The 19,110-nt window shown below is 36.1% G+C and overlaps 1 protein-coding gene across 1 annotated transcript in view; it reads right to left on the bottom strand.

Moving 5' to 3' along the window:
• The window catches only part of RANBP17 (RAN binding protein 17), a 316,069-nt gene that overhangs the window by 92,615 nt on the left and 204,344 nt on the right, over positions 1-19,110 (bottom strand). The window contains exons 15-16 of the mRNA XM_065873435.1: positions 2,013-2,086; positions 911-991 (exon numbers count right to left, since the gene is read on the bottom strand). Coding sequence (XP_065729507.1) covers positions 911-991; positions 2,013-2,086 — 155 coding nt within the window. The remainder of the gene's footprint in view (positions 1-910; positions 992-2,012; positions 2,087-19,110) is intronic.

Raw genomic sequence — 19,110 nt, 5'->3', positions numbered from 1 at the left:
TGCCAAGGAACACAATTTTAAACTTAACTAATATAAACATATTCCTGGAGTGAACCTACATTAAAGATTTCCATCCAATGCCACCCATTTTCAGAATGCTGTCCTCATGCTAAAATATCAGCTAATCTTAGTGGTTAACTAAACCAACACTTATTTTTCACAACTCCTACATATTTGATAGCTAACATATAAAAGACAATCGACATACTTCTCTCGCATTGGTAGAAACATTATAATAGTATCAACTATAATCTAATAAGAAAGGATGATTCTGGTTTTAGATTTTAAAAATCTGCTAAAGAGAAATCTAAACATTTAATGTGTAATGGGAAATCTTATTTTAGAGCAAATAAGATGTTGATTTGGTAGAGGAAATAATCAAAGAGGTCAAAAACCTTGTAATTCCCTTTCTATTACTCCTTTGTGCCTCTTAACTAGTGAAAATAATATTTGTTTCAACTGACGAACACTGAAGAAATACTGATTCTTAGGAATTCAGTTTTTATAAAATAATATTTTTGGAACATTTTGACTTTCTTAAAATTAGTTACATGTTTTTTTAAAACAAGAACGTCCTGACAATTATGAAAAATTACGGATTAAAACATGTGGTTTGCATACTTTCTTATATATCCATTTATAAGCCTGGATGGGTATAAACATTAACTTTAACTAGTTAGAAATCTATATATCCATATAGATTCAATTGTGACTCTGAATAAAATTTTCACATTATATAGCTAATATAAATCTTTCAAAATTATGCATTTACAGATAAGGCTAAATGAAAGGCTTTTTATTAAAAAAATAAAAAAACACTTGAAAAATTATAAATAAGGAAAATACCTGGCCAACAGAATGCACTTGTTAGGTTGTTTATGTACATTATCAGATATAGTAAAAAGGATATCCAACAGAAAGGTCATTTAGGAACTGAAGAGTCCTTGAAATGACAGGCTCACATCTTCCCCAGTATTTAAGGTTTGTAACACTAAATATGAAAAAAAAGTTTTTAATTATAATGAAGGTATTTGTTTGTGTAGGGAGAACATGGAAATACACATACACTCATGTCAGTTAAATGACCTAAATCACAAATATCTCATAAAGTGGGTTTAAATATCAATGGAACATTTTCTATTCTTTTCATAGCATATTCAAAATTATATACAAGCAATGAACACTGCTCTCCAAATGGTGTATTATTCTATAAATTTAGTTTTGTAAATTAAAAAGTTGCCTAAATATTTCACAGAAGAAACATTAAGTTTGTATCCAAAATAAACATAGTAGGGAGTGACAACAGGAGTTACAAAGGAAGTCAAATAGAGACTCACACTTACTGCCAAGAAGTGAACCATCAAACTTGTGGTTCCAAAACTCACTTCCTATGATCATGATTGTTTATCTAGCTTTGTTCTCTGCAAGTAAGGCAGTGCTACCTATCTGTTACACAGATGAAGAAAGATGTCAAGTGGAGGCATAGAAGTTTAGGCTAAGTGTACAAAGTTATGTCTATGACCAGAAACTAGTTAATTTTGCTAATATTGTAAGGATAATTTAAGGACAGTTTCCATGAATATGTCTCTGATAGCCATAGGTTTCTACTGGAATCAATGAATGCCCTGTCTGAAGGCAACCAAATCTCTCTCAATGATTCCAATTTGCAATAATCTCTTGAGTTGGCCTTTAAAATTGAGTATTTTCTTTTTAATTAAAAAAGGCAGTCCAATTGAACTGAAGAGTCAAAGTCTGTAAACTTTTCAAAACCACGTTTTGATACTGCATACTGCAGTAGTACGGATACCTTGAAAAATAACGTATTTTGGATGGTGAATTTTAAATACGTGAAATTAAGTTTCAGATAAGAACAATGCTACCGTTCTAAGAATCAAAGCATAATTTAAAAAGTCTCTTATTAAAAATTAATATTTCTGGAGAAATTTAAGCACAGTAAAAAGGTCAAAGCAACACAACAACAGAAAAATCAAAGAACCAAAGCAGGAACTCACATTTTCGTCATGAATGTTTCTAGAACATGGTTGTCATCTGTTATTCCTAAGACTTCTGACATACGGGCATATACCTGCATGAAAACATTTAATTGTTAAAAACTTTATCATTAACATATATTTTCAAAAGACTATTCAAATTGAACAAATATAAAGATTTAATGCATTGTTGCATCCACAGTGATGTAGGGAACGAATGGGGAGAACAAATTAAGAATTTAAAAAAATTTTTATAATTGAAAAATTTACCCTCCTCTTTCTCTTCCAGGAAGCACCTCCCTTATTTTGAAATATATACATACCCACATAAACCCACATTTACATACTCATTTTATTCCCAGCATACTCCATAACTTTTGTTTTTTTCTCAAAGTGGTAATAAAGCACCCCTTTCTCAAAGGCAGGTATATGTACGTAAAGGGCTGGAAAGTGGAGTGCCTCAATAAAAGATTCCAACATTTAAAAAATTTCCATCTCTTCCAGATTTTAGCAAGCCATCAAATAATTCAGGATCATGTTAGGCAGCTATAAAAGTAAGGATTTCAAAAATAAGAGGAAGTTAAATAATTTATAGAAATTCTCCTCAAGTATCTCAATAAGCTCCCCCCAATATACAGAGAGGTCTTACTTTCCATGCTGAAACTGAAATCCCAGGCTCAGGGATTCTCTGCTGAATACATCAGGGTCTGGGAATCCACTAAGCTTCCCATTAGGGAGTGATGGTTGCAGAGTTTGGGGTGTAACATTTCAGTTCCAACCTAAGCCGCATTGAGCTTATAAACACATATCCCACTACAAGTGGGAAAATGCCACTGGCAGCCAATTGAATATTCCCTCTAATAGCCTGGCAAAGCTGAGAGGTGGGTTGACACCTTCATACTCCCTGATGCTCTGGTATGATTCCAGGTTATCTCTGCCAGACACCAGCTGTATGGGATTTCTCTTCTCTGATTTGATTCCTTGTGATTGTGTTCTCTTACTCTCTCCTGATCTATTTCCTATGGTATGGCAACTTAGCTTTCACTCCCTCTGCCTTTTGTTTTTCATATGTAAACACTACCTTGATATAATGTCATAGGTTGTGAAGGTGAGATAAAAATCACAGGACACCACAAATCATCCAGAGTTACATGGTGATACAGGGGAGGAAAGCTGTTCATTGCAGAGATCTCATGTTTGGATTTTAAACACTATTCAACCAGAAGCTTGTGTTCCAGGCTTTTGACTTAAGTCCTACGACCAGGAGCTCCTCAGGCCAGTAGAGTGAATCAGAGAGAGGGAGAAAGAGAGGGAAAGGAAGGGGCAGGCGAAAGAAGGGGCAGAAGGGGAGAGGGGAGGAGCTGGGGGAGAGAGAAAGGAAGATTGAGATTCAAATTCCTGTTGCTTCTCCTGCTAACTTCTGAGCCCTAATAGAAAAGCATTTCAATTCCAGTATCTGTGACTTGGCTCATGAGAGTAGGCCTTCATCTCTTGTAAGATCAAAGCTATCACTGTTTTTGTAAGATGTCTGCTGAGAAGAGGGAGCTAGGGAGAAAGAACCTAGGGAAGTTAGTTAAGACCAAATCCTCAATCATCAGAAACCTTTAAGCCCATAGACGGCTCAAAGGAAGAATGGTTGTAAAAAGGGAAGTTTCCCTTACCTCAACATGATCCAAAAGCTCTCTCATGAATGGGAGTAAGACGGGCCCCTTTGAAAATCTGATATTGATATGACTATGGCACAACTTGGCCCCAACCTACCTCCTCATCTATCATTTCCCTCAACCTGAAGCCACAATGAAATACTCATGAAATACTGAGGCTTCTCATGCAATTACAGATCTCTATGAGTTCATGTGCTGTTCATTTTTCCTGAATCAGCCTTCTTCCTCCTCTTCCCCTGATTCTCATTCAAAAGTCATCTCTGAAGCTTCCTTCCATTTCCAGGTAGGGTAAGTTGTGCTCTCCTTTACGTTCCTATAGCGTCTGGTCCATTCCTCTAGCATGGTGCTTTTCACATTGTAATTGTTTGGGTGTCCATCTCCCCTCCTACACTGTATTTTTGTAAAATAAAATTTTACACTTTCAAGACTTTTCAAATGCTATTTTTTATGGCAAAGATCAAATTAATCTAACTTTGACTTTGCCCGTGCCACACTGAATAATAGACATGTAACAAAAATGTGGTTTTAAACATTAAGACATTTAAACATATTAAAAATATTTTTTAAATTGATAGTCCCTGCAAGGAAGTTTTCTGTTGTGTCTCTGGCATTCAAGAAAGAAGGAATCTAAGCAGGCAGGTCTGTTGTGCTCTGCTGTCAAAACAGCTTCTCAAAGCATCAGATTTGACCTAATACGATACTGGAAAAAACAGTCAACATTGACACATGGCAGTGCTTTAATCCACAATTATCCTTGTAACTTGCACCATTCCTTTTATCATCCATTAGCTTTGATTCCCATTATCCCATCTAGAACTGTGTCAACGCTTTTGTCCCTAGGGATTTCTCTCCACTACTAGGATCTGACAGCCAAGCTTGAGTACTAAACAGGATCATTACCTCTTAAATCCACTTATCTGATCTACTGAATAGTAAATTGAAAAGCTCATTAAGAGCAACAATCTGATTTGTTTTCACGTGTGACAGGGTCATTTAAAATCAAGGTATGATTACTGCATTTCTTTTAAAAGACCATCTCACGTTTTCCAAGGCACCTTATCATTCAGAGAGCATGCAGATAATATGAAAATGTCTTCGAACATTTGAAATGTAGTTATACCATAGATACACATAATTTGGGGGTGAGGACTAATCTGTCCAGTGAGGAAACATCTATAAGATTATTTATCATAAAGCACAAGTCAATGAAAGTTTTCTACAGAAAAAATTCTTACACAATATTCAGGGGTTTTCAACATTTTCTAAAAATTCTATCACTTCACCAAAAATAATTTTTATGACAGCAAGAAACTACATCACAATACATACATTTAGGGAAAGATATAGGAGTTGGCGTAGGAATGCAAGAAAAGGAAAAAAGTTCACTTGCAATTCATAGATTTCTAATCTTTTATTTCATAATCAATTAAGATCATTTGATCATAGTGAAAAATAAGCAAAAATCTAAGAAATAAGAGACTAATAAGCCCATTTGTGTTATCCTTCTCTGAAGGATACAATGAAGTTGAATAAATCGTTATGTTTTTGGTTATGTGTTTCACATAACCTAGTTTTTGCCTGTCAGCCTGTGCCTTCCTCCCTTTCTTCTTCTTCTTTTCTTTTTTTTTAAATATGCCTGCCCTTCTCTGTTAGACTACAAACTCCCTGAGGGTGGAGATGATGCTCTGTCTTTTATCTCCCATGCCTAATACTCAATAAACGTTTGTTAAATGAATAACAAGAATGTAACGTTAAAATGTGTATTTTGGCTGATTCCATTTCATTCATAATTTTGTAACAAAAGGAAAACAACCAGTAAGATGTGTGTTTTTTTTACAAAGAATTTTTTTTCCTGTAAAGATAATATATTCTACTCACTCAGGTGACCACTGGTAAAGTTTTGTTATTTAAAAAGATACAGTTCTTTAAAATTATTATTATTTTTTAATTGAAGTACAGTTGATTTACAATGTTGTGTTAGTTTCGGGTATACAGCAGTGATTCAGTTATACATATCTATCTATCTATCTATATATCTATTCTTTTTCAGATTCTTTTCCATTATAGGTTATTACAAGATATTGAATATAGTTCCCTGTGCTGTACAGTAGGTCCTTGTTGTTTATCTGTTTTATATATAAAAATATGTAGTTTCAATGCTTAAATATTTCTGGAAGAAGATCTCCCTGTAGATTCAGTAAGAGGAGCTCTCTCTCCTCCTTTGGATACTCAGAGCATCCATTGTTGCTGGCCTATTAGTGGCACTTCTCATGTAATAGAATATTATCTTGTTGTAGTACTAATTTTCTATGTTTATATGTGTTTCCTCCATTACTTCAAGCACGTGCTGCCTGAGGGCAGGGAAATGTCTATTTCTCTTTACATCTCCAGAAGTACTCAGAAGCTATCTCGATAAACTTAGCAACATACAAAAAGCACAGGTTTTGGTCCCAAAGATAACTGGATTTGAATTCTGCCACTAACTAGGTGTTACTTAAAGTCTCTGAATCTTGGTTTCCTATCTGAAAAACAGGAATAATAATAAAACCTACCTTATGGGCTTTTGGGAACATTAAATGATGATACCTAACACAGAACCTGACATTTAGCAGCTACTCAACAAATGCTGTTTCCCTTCCTACCCCCTTTCATGGACCCTTTCTAATAGTAGGTGCTAGTATTGTCAGCTACTACCTTTCCAAGAGAAAGCTCATTACATAAAAAATAACAGAAGGGTGAGAAAGGGCTTACCTTGAAGACTTTCACACAGAAAAAAGGTTAAAACAAACAAAACCCTAACTTTGTATTAACTTTGAAATCTTGCTAATCATGGTCAGAAATGGCATTTGTTAAAGGCATATTGCTTCAAAATTTCATGATACAAAACCAAATTCTTTCTACTTCTAAATAGTTATTGTCTTAGAAGGCAGAAAAAAGTACCCATTTTAGCCAGTCATCCATCTCTCTGGCTCTTGAAATACAGGAAGTCATTAGAAATGTAAGAAATTATCATCAGTACAGACATAAGAAGGCATGCTCCTAAAAAACTGTCTTAATATGTTTTCTTATCTCTAGTCGTTCTACTGTGCAGCTTCTTTTAAACTTCAGAAAAGAGTATTTGGATATGTATATAACACTTCAGTGACCCACTTATGTTCTTCAACTTCTAAACTAATCAAGTGACAAATAATGTCTGAGCATATGCAGGTAGTTGAAATGATCTTATATCTGGTTTTGAAAAAAAGAAGCCAGACAAGATAAGAAAACCAGACAAGGGAATACACATACAAACAGCAATAAGGTTTTGAGCTGTAAATTTAATTTAATAAAGAATAAAAGCATGTGCTGTGATAATTTTTTAAATTGCTTTCTTTTTCCAATCCTAATCCTTGGTCTTGGGTATCCGCAGTGTTGTCTCTAACATTCTGGTTATAACTTTGAAGAAACTAATTATGTCAATCCTTAAATTTGAAGTAGATTACAGAACTGGGAAACCCAGAATATTAGTTCCTAAAGGTTGTATGGATATATAATGACAGTCACAGAAATTCAATAACAGCTCTCTATGAAATGTACTCAAAAGCACCGCATGAAACAAAAAGAACAATGAATCTCTCATTGTGTGCAAATAAGAAAATAAGAGAAAACACTGGTTCTATAGGTTTTCATAAGAGTTGTTATAATGAATTAAGATTTTGGATAATGAATCTTCAGAAAATTACAATAAGTTAATACCCTTAGGCCTTCTATAAATGTTTAGGATGTTATAACTTCTCAAAGAGCTTTTATAAGCAGGCTCAGTGCAGAAAATTAGCAGTGCTGTGGAAATCAACAACAAAGTATTTTGCCATCAGATGATATACTTTCCTGAACCAACTTAGTGTAAAAAAATTCACATCCAATAATACAAAATTGATACCATAAAAATTTTAAAAACTCAACAATTATGAATTTTAAAGCACTGTTTTAATCTATTGAAATGACTTAAAAATCAAGATTTTTATTTTTATTTTTTTTGAATTTTATTTAATTTATTTTTTTATACAGCAGGTTCTCATCAGTTATCCATTTTATACATATTAGTGTATACAGGTCAATCCCAATCTCCCAATTCATCCCATCACCACCATGACCCGCCCCCCCACCATTTTCCCCCCTTGGTGTCAAGATTTTTAACTGAATGTAATTTAGTAAAACAAGACCTATCACTGGAAAGCATTCAATATAATAAAAGCATTAATGTTCCTTAGGAAAAGAATTTTGGAACGGAGTGTGAACTCACTTATTATGAGTAAGAAACCAATTTCCATATTTTTGTCTTAGGCTTCAAGTGCCCTTGAAGCCAATGCAGTGCTCTCTACATGAGATCCATTAAAGAGAAAGGGAGGGGAGGGAGGAAAAGGAAAGGTGTAAGAGGAAACTAACAGAGCATTTAATGACTTGGATCTAAACAGTTTGGAACTAAAGATATTGAGCTCTCTCATTAACGTCTGAAGCAGAATAAAAAAAAAATAAAATGATCGTCACAATTAACTTGTGACCACATCAAGAGAATTAATAGTACAGACATCACTGCTGCATATTAAATACATAAACTTTGTGATAATGAATAGATCCACATTAATCTTGGCTGACTAATTTTTCCATATCATTTAAAATAACATCCCAAAATACAGGACCAAAATTAGGTAAAAAAATCTTTTGCTAAAATTTAATTTTAAGACCATAATTTACTTTGGAAACCAAGCGGTAAAAGGTTAGGAATCTGCCTGCCTCATTCAGTGGAATACAGAATGACATCTGATAAAGAAAAGCTGGCTATGGAGATATAAAATAAATATGAATGTTAAGTATTTATTTCAATTAGAATATCTGAACCTACCATCTGTGGTGGTCATCTTGCTAAGGGGACATGTACCTAACAAATCTCTTAAGAGGCGTTCCCAATCTGCTTGAATAAGCTATTGTATAAGAAAACTTGGAGCGACCACTTTGGCCTCACATTTCCTTCGCTCCACATCCTGTGGCACAAAGCATGAACTCAGCAGGCTGGGGTACAGGGCTGCCTGCTGCCTTGTGATAATCCCCTCTCCCAGTAGGGGCCTCCACTGATGCATGGCTAAGAACATGCTTCCTCTTTTGCTTGCACCCCAGTGGGGTTTCCATTCCTCACTTGGGCCCAAATCCAGACTGCTAAGGAAGGGCTCCAGATGCCGCCAGAGATATTTTTGGATTAGTTTCTAAACGATCATTTATTAGAAAGAGGAGTACAGGTACAGTGTGAAAACCAGCAATACTGGTAATTTTGGAGAGATTCTTTCCCTCCTGCCCCGACCAGATCTAAGGTCTAACTACCACCTGTTCAACAGAAGCTGGCTGTTTGCCCCATTTTCCTTCAGGGAGCCACTGACTAAGGATCTCCACCAGCATGAACCTAATGTCTCCCGACAGGCCTTCACTAGCCAAGAGGGACCTGGGTCGAGAGCACCAGTTATTGGTCACAGGATACACAGTCCATAGAAAGACTCCTGTGGTGCAACCAGCTGAAAGCCAACTAGAGAAGACGGGGAGTGTACATTTGTCCTGACACAGCTTTGTTCCCGCTGGCTGCCAATTCACTCCATATCTGGGGCCAAGCTTCTGTTAAACTAGTCTTCTGGGGCTAAAGCCATGGTAAAGTCTTGGGTAAATATATTATCTTTCCAAGCTCATACAATAAGAAGCGAACCATGGCTATGGCACAGGACTACTGGAAGAAGGTGTGATTAATTTTGGTAGAAGGTTTTGAGATCATGGTTTGAAGGGGCGTTTCAGGCATTTGATTCATAATTCTTTGCAATAGCAAATTTATAAGATGACATGATTACATTTTGGAGCAAAGAATTGATGCTGGATGAAGTTTGTGAGAGAGTGATGGTAGAGGTGGGGAACTGGGAAGTAAAAGATTTTGTTTAATCCTTTACACCTCTCAAAGGTGTCTGCCAGAAACGTATTCTGGCACAAGAGATACATGTGCTCTAGATACTGTTCAATAACAGATGCTATTCATTGTAGCCAAATACAACTTTCTGCTTTCAGGTATGAATAACTGGTTAGAATTGGCCACTTCAGAAACGTTATAATCAAGAAACCTAGGCTGCTTTCATACTATGCAATCACACTGAACAGAGGCTTCGCCGTTAATACTATCGAACATAAGCTGACTATAGAACATTTCGTTATAAAACATGCACACTGTAGGATTCCACGGTGCATAAAAAAGGGAATCAAGAAAAATGCACCCCTACACTTATCACGCCTATTTTAATAATAAGAATCTCAGGCTGTGGTGAGACAAGCATAAAGACTGGTGATCCACCACAATAACCGGCAGCTCAACTCACCTGAACTATTTTCCAAGCCTTCTTTGGAACTCTGGGCACATCACTCCTCAGGCGTACAACCTAAAAAGCACAGAATTTAGGGACCTGCCACCTGGTGTCGGGGATAAGGGAAGAGCAGAAGTCCTTCCCAACTTCCGATACAGGAAGAATGTGGCTCAGGATCTTTGTGGTTGTCACTTAAAGTATTCATGGGACTTTGATTTTATTCTGGAGGCTAGGATCATAGGCAGAGTGAAGTGCTGTTCGAAGCCTGGATGTGGTTCTATGGATTACACTGGGTTTGCTTCCATGAAAGAATTCAAGAAACCAGTTACTAAAGGTAGCCCTGAAAAAGAACAAATTATAGATAACACCTAACAGAACTATTTTGAAGAATCTCTTAATACTGCTGTTTCCCATGAGGCACTCTAATTATGCAAATGTGGCAACTGGGGCTAATGATATAAGTAGGCCAAGTCAGCTTCTGAAGGGTAAAAGTATATGTTCAATAAATGAAACGCATTTCTGTAGTCACTCAGAAAGTTAAACAAATCACATCGAGCCTTCTACCACTTAATCTAACTCTTGCACACACACTCTGCCTCCACCCTGCCTCTCTGAAACACCTCCCATTTCCTACATCCAAAACAACTGCTGTACCTTCCTCCTATGAGCCACTCAACACTCTGTCCCTTTAGGAAGGACAACCTGGCAAAAAGAGTAAAGGAATAATGGCCCATGGGATGAGAAAAGGGCTGCCAATGACATTGTGCATATTTTTACTATTCTGTCAAATCTGCTATTTTCATTATATTCTCAAACTTTACTCAAAAACGTTGATCCTATAGTCCTTCGTAGCTTTTACTTTCTGTCTCTCACACTAGCCTAGTTAGTGAAAACTTTAACTTGCCCTAAATGCAAAGGATCAGAGTTCACCTTCTGATGGCCTACTGACGTCTTTCAAACACTAGTATCTTCAAACACGAATAAACACTTCAAACCTTCTCTGAGGAGGCAATATACGCAGCAATAGGCTAAGTACCACTTCCATCCTAGTCTTCCTACTGAATACTTTTATGTTGAAAATTAGCTACAACGTATGCAAAAGCCTAACTGGTGAACAAAGACAACATGCAGTTGCCCAGGAAGCATAGTCTTCTTTCAATAAGAGACAGAAATGAGCAAGTTGAGTATATATTTTAGATAACTTCAACTAGGAGGAAACACAGAATGCATGTCTAGTGCAATGCACATGGGATACTGAGTGAGACCACTACTTGCTAGCCTAGCACAGTGCTTGGCAGATAACAGACATTTAATCAATATTTTATTTAATAAATTAACTCTATAATTCTAGTAAAATTAGTTAGCCTCTAAGAGTCTCAGTTTCTTCATCTGTAAAATGGAAAGAATAATATCACAAAATAGAAGGCAGTCTAGTGAAGTGGTTAAAGATAGATTCTGAAGCCCAAGACTAGTTGGATTCCACCACTTACTAAGTGATTTTGAGCAAACTGCTTACCCTTTACACCTTAGTTTTCTCAAATATAAAATGAGGATGATAGTTGGCCCTAATTTACAGAATCTTTGAGAGGATTAAAGCAGTTAACATATGTAAAGCACTTACAACAGTCCTGGTACATGGTAAAATTTCCATAAAGTACTGGCTATTATTATTGGGTTGGCAAAAAAGTTTGTTCAGTTTTTTTCTGCTAAGATGGCTCTAGTAGCACTTAGTTGTCTTTAACTTCATTCGAAACAAGTTTGTTAGATTGTATGTGGCAGCTGTCATATGAGCGTGCATTTAAACAAAAACATCAGAATTGGTGAATTTTTGTGTAGCCACTTTTAATATTGAAGATGGAAGAAAAAGAGCAACATTTTCAGCATATTATGCTTTATTATTTCAAGAAAGGTAAAAACACAACTGGAATGCAAAAAAAAGATTTGTGCAGTGTATGCAGAAGGTGCTGTGACTGTTCGAACGTGTCAAAAGTGGCTTGCGAAGTTTCGTGCTGGAGATTTCTTGCTGGACAATGCTACGTGGTCGGGTAGACCAGTTGAAGTTGACAGTGATCAAATCAAGACATTAACTGAGAACAATCAGCACATGGGAGATAGGTGACATACTCAAAGTATCCAAATCAAGCGCTGAAAATCATTTGCACCAGCCTGGTTATGTTCATCGCTTTGATGTTTGGGTTCTACGTAAGTTAAGCGAAAAAAACCTTCCTGACCATATTTCCTCATGTGATTCTCTACTTAAACGTAATGAAAATGTTCCGTTTTTAAAACAAATTGTGATGGCAATGAAAAGTGGATACTGTACAATAATGTGGAATGGAAGAGATCGTGGGGCAAGCGAAATGAACCACCACCAACCACACCAAAGGCTGGTCTTCATCCAAAGAAGGTGATGTGTATATGGTGGTGGGATTGGAATGGAGTCCTCTACTAATGAGCTCCTTCTGGAAAACCAAACGGTTAATTCCAACAAGTACTTCTCCCAGTTAGACCACTTGAAAGCAGCACTCATCGAAAAGCGTCCAGAATTAGTGAACAGAAAACGCATAATCTTCTATCAGGATAACATAAGACCGCATGTTTCTTTGATGACCAGGCAAAAACTGTTACAGCTTGTCTGGGAAGTTCCGATTCATCCGCCACATTCACCAGACATTGCACCTTCAGATTTCCATTTATTTAGGTCTTTACAAAATTCTCTTAATGTAAAACATTTCCATTGCCTGGAAGACTGTAAAAGGCACCTGGAACAGTTCTTTGCTCAAAAAGACCAAAGGTTTTGGGAACATGGAATTACGAAGTTGCCTGAAAAACGGCAGAAGGTAGTGGAACAAAACAATGAATAGGTTGTTCAATAAAGTTCCTGGTGAAAATGAAAAATGTGTCTTTTATTTTTACTTAAAAACCAAAGGAACCTTTTGGCCAACCCAATATTATTGTCATCAAATGCTGTATTATATACAGCACTGCCAGCACAGTGTCAGGAACACTTGGAAAGTTTTTAGCACACAGTATGCACCAAATAAACATTAGCTGTTAGCCATTAGAATACGTGGTCACTAAATGGCCACTATTATTATTAAGTAAGATAGTCAAACATTAGTCTGGCATTAAGATTATGAGGCATGCACCAAGATGACGGTCCCTTTTATTTGTGCTTTATCTGGACTAGATAGTGGAAAGTAAATATTTCTTCTAAACTGGCATGTGAGTAACTTTAATAATGGTTAAAGAAGAGTGATTAGAGGGAAGAGAGCCCCAGTGAAAGACAGACTAACTCCTAATCTTCTGTCTTCTACCTATAACTTCTATTTTACAGAGGCGGAACAGTAAATGTGATGGGAAAGGAGACAGGAGGAAAACAGAATGCTATGTGGTAGCAGGTGATGTTTTAGCCCAAGGGCTCCGTACAACCTAAGTTCCTGATTTCAAAGCCCTCATCTTCCTTTTTAGAGTCATCACAAGTTCCTGTTTCCTGTCTGCAGGATAAGTTCTCATCTCTGGGTTAAGCAGATGATTTACATCCCTGTGTGCAATAAATTATCAAAGTCTTCCCAAGTCAGGTAAACAAGTCCATCCGATTCTCTGAGTTTTCTTTGCTAAATTAAATGCACACAGACAAGGGGTTCCAGAACATCATCATTAGAGTTTTAAGTTATTAAAAAAGTTTTTGTGTGATAGGCCCAGTAAGAACAGAAAGGGGCTGCCTTTCATATATGAATATAATATTTATCTCTGACACTAGACCATGGGTTGAGTTGCTTCTCCTAAAGTAGGGTGGATTTTAGAAGATATCTAGGATGTAGCTCGATTCTCTTGTGACTGCTGGATAGCCAGAACTAGAGGTCCTATCTGTGGTTGTAGTGATGAGATTTTTCCTCGGGAAGTAAAATAGCAAATACGGGGATGAAGCTGTGATGATGGTCTTATCAATCATTACACTTAAAACTGATCATGTCTGGACTCATGTCTAAATACCTACATAGGTAATGTGATACACTGGAAAGCACACTTGGGTTTAGGGTATGATGATTTGGTCGAAAACCCAGGACACTAAACAAGTTTTTAACCTTCCTGAAATCTTTTTTCATATTCTGCAAAATGAAGATACTCCTACCTACTAAAGAGAATATTGCTGAGAAGACTAAATGAGAAAATGTAATAAATAATGCCACAAAGTGGAGTGAAGCACAAAGTAGAAACCCAATACAGGTTAGATTAAGGTTGGAAAGAAACATGACCTCAAGTGCTATTTCCTAGGCATTTCTCAGTCTACATTACCTGGAAATACAGAATTTGTCACTTACAGCATGGATAATGTTTTAATACCCAGTGCCCTGAACTTTAGGAACTTCAGGAATGTTAAGGTTGGAGAGTATTGTGTAAGTAAGGCAGATGCATCTGCTCGGGAGAGTGGTATTACAGCCCATGTCTCAGAAATGCAAATAACCAGAAAAAAAGGACAGTTGAGAACTGGGACCAACAAGCACGAAAGCATTTCTAATGAGTCACTAAAGCGGGCTAAGAGGCAATATGGAAGGAAGTGGTCATGTACACTTGGAGATAGGAAAGGACAATAAGTGGCTGAAGGCTTAAAAAAAAGGGTTAAAACAAAAGTTGAAAACTGCAATTTCTCAGTTAATGTAAAGGCACCAGTGCACTAAGGTATTTCGCACATTTCAGCACTGTCTATCCTTTTACAATTTTCCTCGTCAAAAGGTGTGGGAGGTTGTCCATGGAAATGCGCTTCCAATTTTGTAATGGGAGTCAATCAGAAAATGTAATCCACGTTGGAGAAAGTCGTTTCAAAGCCAACTTTGCTTAAACACATCTATTCAGTAAAGCAAGGGATACTGGCGCTGGGGAGACACACAGGCTTAAGGGAAAACAAAATCCCAATAAGTAGCCAAATGTGCTTCTATTATTTCAAGATTCCTTCAACAGAAACATTATGGGAAGATAAAAATTAGGAAAACACTGAACTGAACTAATTCAGTGTTAAAAAAATATTTTGCATTTATGTTTTATAACCAAGTGCTTTTCCCACATTTGACCCAAGGCAGCAGATGAAGCGCTATATTCACCACTGCTAATACTAGCAATTGGAACACGCTCTTTGGCAAGGCAGAAATAAGATAATTGTTCAACATAGGCTGGCTTTTCAGAAATACTGGAAGCACTGCCTGTAATTATAGACATCTGTCACTGCTAGCCACTCAGTACTAACCCTGACATCAATATACAACCACAGCACTAAACTGCCTGCAGGCATAGCAATGCAGACCAGATACGCTAGGCAGGCAATCATCTGCTTCATCCAAACTATCTGTCAAGGGCTCCCAACCACAAACAGCTCTTACATTTTGTATCCTTAGGATAATATGTTGATTTATTTTAGATTCTCTAATATTTACAGCCTAGGCCATCTACTAAAATAAAGAAACAAAACTTATGGCTAATGGAGGCAGTTACTGTTCACAGTCATCATAAAAGGTCATAGCTCAACCCTCAAATGTTAAAAATTGATGGCAGCTTTAACCATGTGCTATCATACAGATGTTTCCTTTTGTAGAGGGCAATTATTTTCAATAGCAATTCAAAATGGTAACTACAATCTTTCATCAGCAAGTATGTTGCCACATTGATCTAATAGAAATGCTCATATTTTAAAAGCTTTCTTGAGAAGTAAAGGTAAGTTTCAGTGATGAGTACTGAAGAATCCAGATTGTCAGTTTGGGTTTAGCTGTACATATAATACTGTATCTGGAAACATATTTTTTTTTACGTACAAAGATGATGTAATGTCTAAAAACTAGGAAATGATATTGAAGGATAAAATACTTGGTTAATGAATGAGTCAACTGACATATAATCTTGCTGGGTGTAAAGCTTATTGAAATACACATGTACATCTACGTTCATATTTTTAAAAGCCCAAAGACACACTGTAGCTTTAAATGTCACTCTCTTTTTTTCTTTTTAAGCAGCCAGGGAAGCAAGCTGACAATTATTAGACATTTAGACTAATTAGGAATAAACACTCACAATTATCACAATGTGTTACTGAAAACCCAGATATTTCTTGGTTTGATCACAACAGCCTATGCTGAAGAAAAACTATTAATTACTGACAGACAGTGAGCTTACAAGTGAGCTGCATCTTAAAAACCTCTTTTAAAATACAATTGCTAAATGCCTTACAGTGCTGTAATGTGAGACAGGTTCAAATCTTATTACTTCACTGAAATTAAAACCTAAGTTTTAATACTGTTCAAGTCGAACAATGATTCCACACTTTATTGCTTTTGAAATCCCTTGATGATCATAGGAAAAAATGCCCCCGAGAAAAAAGACTGTTTTCGATAAACAGAAAATACAGTTTGCACTCTTAGCCTCTTTGTCATCACAAAAAAAGGATTTAATGCCAATTCTTTAAAAAGAGACTTTTTTCCCCCACAAAATGTGCACCTTGTGTGCCATTTGTAAAATCAGTTCACTTTTTTTTATTTATTACTGCAGCGCGGCAAGGCAATAAAGAAGCTACCGATAGCTAATAAATTACGTGCCTTTTAAAACAATTCTCTTGCTACAAAAACATGTAACTACAAAGGTTTACATTTACATGGTACATCACATGAAATGTCTGTATTTGTGTTCTATTAACCATTTTGGCAAATTGTGGACTTTTACCAAATAAGTGATTGAAAAAACATAGTGATTCACAAATGTCGACGTGATATAAAATAAAAGCCTTTCTAGTAAACTACTCTTTTGCTGTTTGCACTTCTAAAAATCCTCCAAAATTTATTTTAAAATATGTTTTGATAAACTATTTTATGCATCAAAAAGGTATTCAAAGATGCTCTAGTCAAGGTTAATTTAAACTTTACTCAGTGAATACAGAGACCTACGAAAATACCCTTTTCCTGCCTAATTTATGTTCCTAGTATCATTCAGTCTTAAAAATCATAGATCCTAGGAGTTACTTGAGGACAAGTTATAAAAGGCAAGATCACTGGATGTAAGGCAAAAATGCCCTCAATCTGTTCCTTAATATATTTTCTTAAAAGAAGATACAGAAACTTGGTTATTTTTTTTAAGAAATACATCAAACAAACATGCCTTGCTAAGTAATAATCTTTCTTTTAAGAGAACAGTATCTTCACGTATCCAAAAGAACTGCCGAAAAACCTTACTTTATGAAAGTAAGCTGTTTGTTTTTCTGGTTGGTTTATGTACAAATGAATTTTGAACTGTCTGTACTCTAATTTCAGGGTTAAACTGTTATATTAATCAGGGTATTTGCTTAATGCTCTCACCCTCTAATCACATGATGAGCATGTATTTATGAGGTAGTGTATTGTCTTTTATTATTAATTTCCTCCATTTCCTGTAATAGCTATTATAGCTGTGGCTTTTTTTGTTGTTTTATACCTACAAAATTTCAACTTTGTTCAATTATGTATGATGAACACTGCTTCAATTTTCAAAGCACAAACAACTTTGATCCATTTCATATTTACTTCAAGATGACGGTCCACCAGACAAATGAATAAAAATTCTATATTCTCTAGCATTCCACTTCTCCATTCAGATCTACTCTTTCTCCCTTTCTTTTGAAATCAGCTTGATTATGATGATTAACAATTAGGAATTTGTGGAAGATATGTTTTTTGAAAAGTTCAATGAAATAATTTTATTTCATTTTCATAGACTTTTTAGAGGGGAATCATTACCACCATAAATAACTAATGTTCTATAAACCACATATCTTTACATGTAGAGAACCCAGGTATATTTCCTTATCTTCTGTTTCTAATAGTATTACTCATGTTTATCGAAATCATGACCTTTCCCCACACTGTAGCTGATTTAAAATGATAAATTCTTAATTAGCAACCAAGAAAAATAGCTGACAAAACATGAACTTTCTCTATGGCCCTCTTCTCTCCCTCCTATATCTCATTGACAAAATTTTATTTTAAATCTTTAGTTACTTGAATTATCCCTTTTGGCTGGGAAAGAGCTCATTCAATGTACTGTCTCCCTTAGATCACTAAGATTGTGCATTCAAAGCAGGTAGGGCAGGTATCATGAACTCCATTTTTTTTTAGATGGGGTTTAGAAGACGGCTCAAGAAGGCTACACAGTGAAATGGCTTGTTCTCCAACTTCCTACTCAACAGTTTTCACTAACTGACAACACTGCTTCCTAGCTACTAGGAAAAAATATGTATTCATGGATATTTACCATAGAAAATCCAAATTAAACTTTCTACTGGGTGCTATGTTATTCAATGCACGGAAAACAACCTTGCCTTATATCTGGCACCTATCTGACAGAGTAGGAGGGGTGGGTGGTTCTTGGTGCCAATTGAGAGGGGTAGAGGAATTCATTTGCTTTACTAATTACCATCCTATCAGGGATGGAACATTTACACTGTCACCAATTTGTTAAACAGTCTGAAGTGTACTGATACTTAGATTTCTTGGTCTTGTTTTGCAATCTTCAATAGGAAAGTGGAAAACGTAAAGCTGGACTCTTCTGGTCCGGGAATCCTTCCTGGACTTTCCCAAGATTACATTAGGTGTTCTCCTATATGGTCCCACTGTTGTTCTGCATATCAAATATGGGCCTTATCGTATCAAACAATGATGCCTGTCATCTCTGTGTTCTCCACCTGTCTATGATGGCAGGACTATCTCTCTTTATAATAGTAGTCAATATTATGGCCCATTGTTTAGTACATAGTAGGCAATTACATGTATTTGTAATGTCTACATGTTTTTTCCAACACCACCATGCAGTTCTCAGGGGACACTACTTGGATGTGTCACATCCAGTTAAGGGCTCTGTCACACAAGACTGCTCCTAATTTTCAAACACCAATTGAAAGTCCAATAAAAAAGGAAGTAAGAAAGTCCAGGTTGTCACCTGTGCTTCTGACCAACTAGCTACAGATCGAAGATCCAGGGACTTCTTCCTTGGGTTTGATTAATTTGCTAGAGTGGCTCATAGAACTCAAAGAAACACTTTATTTACTAGATTACTGGTATATTATGAAAGGAT

The sequence above is a fragment of the Phocoena phocoena genome, chromosome 3, assembly GCF_963924675.1.
Source record: "Phocoena phocoena chromosome 3, mPhoPho1.1, whole genome shotgun sequence".
In the NCBI taxonomy this organism is placed as follows: domain Eukaryota; kingdom Metazoa; phylum Chordata; class Mammalia; order Artiodactyla; family Phocoenidae; genus Phocoena; species Phocoena phocoena.
This window is presented reverse-complemented; position numbering and strand designations above follow the sequence as displayed.